This window comes from Thamnophis sirtalis, unplaced genomic scaffold, assembly GCF_051295495.1.
Source record: "Thamnophis sirtalis isolate CommonGarterSnake01/CBP01778 unplaced genomic scaffold, rThaSir2_p1.2 scaffold_1, whole genome shotgun sequence".
Classification (NCBI taxonomy): domain Eukaryota; kingdom Metazoa; phylum Chordata; class Lepidosauria; order Squamata; family Natricidae; genus Thamnophis; species Thamnophis sirtalis.
The window spans coordinates 66,279,847-66,281,592 of NW_028261381.1; the positions used below are offsets into that span (position 1 = coordinate 66,279,847).

The 1,746-nt window shown below is 41.0% G+C and overlaps 1 protein-coding gene across 1 annotated transcript; it reads left to right on the forward strand.

Moving 5' to 3' along the window:
* The first annotated feature begins 477 nt into the window (after positions 1-477).
* On the forward strand, positions 478-1,428 carry LOC106540068 (olfactory receptor 10V1-like). Its single transcript, XM_014055061.2, has one exon. It carries the CDS (start codon positions 478-480, stop codon positions 1,426-1,428), a length of 951 nt encoding a protein of 316 aa, XP_013910536.2.
* The last annotated feature ends 318 nt before the right edge of the window (positions 1,429-1,746 follow it).

The following is a 1,746-nucleotide window of genomic DNA, read 5'->3' on the forward strand; positions in this document are numbered from 1 at the left end:
AGCAGTTCAGCGGTTCAAATCTCACCGGCTCAGGGTTGACTCAGCCTTCCATCCTTCCGAGGTGGGTAAAATGAGGACCCAGATTGTTGGGGGCAATATGCTGACTCTCTGTAAACCGCTTAGAGAGAGCTGAAAGCCCTATGAAGCGGTATATAAGTCTACTGCTATTGCTATTGGTCAAAATGTTCTGCTGCTTAATAAAAGAAGAGAGATGTACAATACGTACATACCTGGAGACCAAATTCACTTTTAAAATATTTACCATGTTATCTTGACCCAGAAAAAATAGTTGGTGAAGTATTTAATAAAGAATGACTTCCTCTCAGCCAACATTAAGGGCAACACAATAGTCTAATATACAGATGTTGGGTTGTTTAATTATCTCTTGATGAATTTCTTAAGTTCAACTTTAATTTCCAAAGTTTTCATTTTCATATATTTTTGTTCTTTCTCCTTTTAAGAGACTACAGGTCTTAAATGAAGATTGAAAATCAAACTTTGAATCCAGAATTTCATTTCCAACCGTTCACAACCATCCCAGAGATTAAATGGCTGCTCTTCTGGACTTTTCTTATTCTCTACTTGCTCAGTCTACTTGGGAATGGGTCTGTTGCTTTCATCATTTACACTGTAAACTCTCTCCATACACCAATGTATTTTTTCTTGGCTAATCTGGCATTTCTGGAGATCGCCTACTCCTGTAGCATTGCCCCCTTAACTTTGGCTAATCTTGCTTCAGTGAGAAAGATCTCCATTTCTTTGAGTGGGTGTGGCACCCAGATGTTTTTTTTTACCTTCCTGGGGGGTTCAGATTGCATCCTGCTGGCTATCATGGCTTATGATCGATGCGTGGCAATTAGCCGCCCATTAAGCTACCCTCTCATTATGACCTGGAGAAGATGTATGATTCTTGTAGTTGGAACATGGGCCATGAGCGGGTTTCTTTCTTTCCAGTTGAGTCTCCTCATACTGACTTTGACTTTCTGTGGCAATAATATGTCAGTGAGAAATTTTGTCTGTGATTTTCCTGCTCTAATAAAAGTGGCATGTGGAGACACCCATGCCCAGGAACATGGCCTTTTTATTATAAGTGCTGTTTACTTGACTGTCCCTGTCATACTAATCTGCATATCCTATATCTTCATCACAGTGGCCGTCCTGCGCATCCCTTCTGCCTTGGGGCGTAAAAGAGCTTTCTCTACTTGTTCCTCCCATATAATGGTCGTCCTTATGCAGTATAGCTTTAGCAGTTTAATATACCTGTGCCCTGCTTCCTGCTTATCAGCCACGCAAGTTCGGGAGGTGTCTGTCGTCTACACTTTCATCACACCTGTATTAAACCCCCTGATTTACAGCCTGAGGAGCAAAGAGTTAAAAGAGGCAATGAACAGGACCTTCAGAAGAATAATGCTGCCTCAGAAGAAATGAGACAATTTTGTCAATAAGGGAGAAAACTGTAATAACAATATGGTGGGATCCAGAAGACAAGAAACTGATGGATGGGTAGACTATCTGTATGCTTAAAACTTCTGTGTGCCGAGCCCAATATCTGAAATTCTTTCCAACTCCTTTATTTAGTCGCAGTAGACACAGAATGTGCCCATGCTCTATTGAATGTAAGCAATAATGTGCATGTGTGTGTGCTGCACGCACGCAAACTTTATCCCAAAAACCGATCGGGGTGCATACATGTTGCCTATGAGTATATGTGCATAATCTGTATGAGAGAAAACATGGGTTCATATA

What these genes read in the sequence shown, in the direction of transcription:
- LOC106540068 (XM_014055061.2), top strand. Translation starts at nt 478, where the DNA reads ATGAAGATTGAAAATCAAACTTTGAATCCAGAATTTCATTTCCAACCG.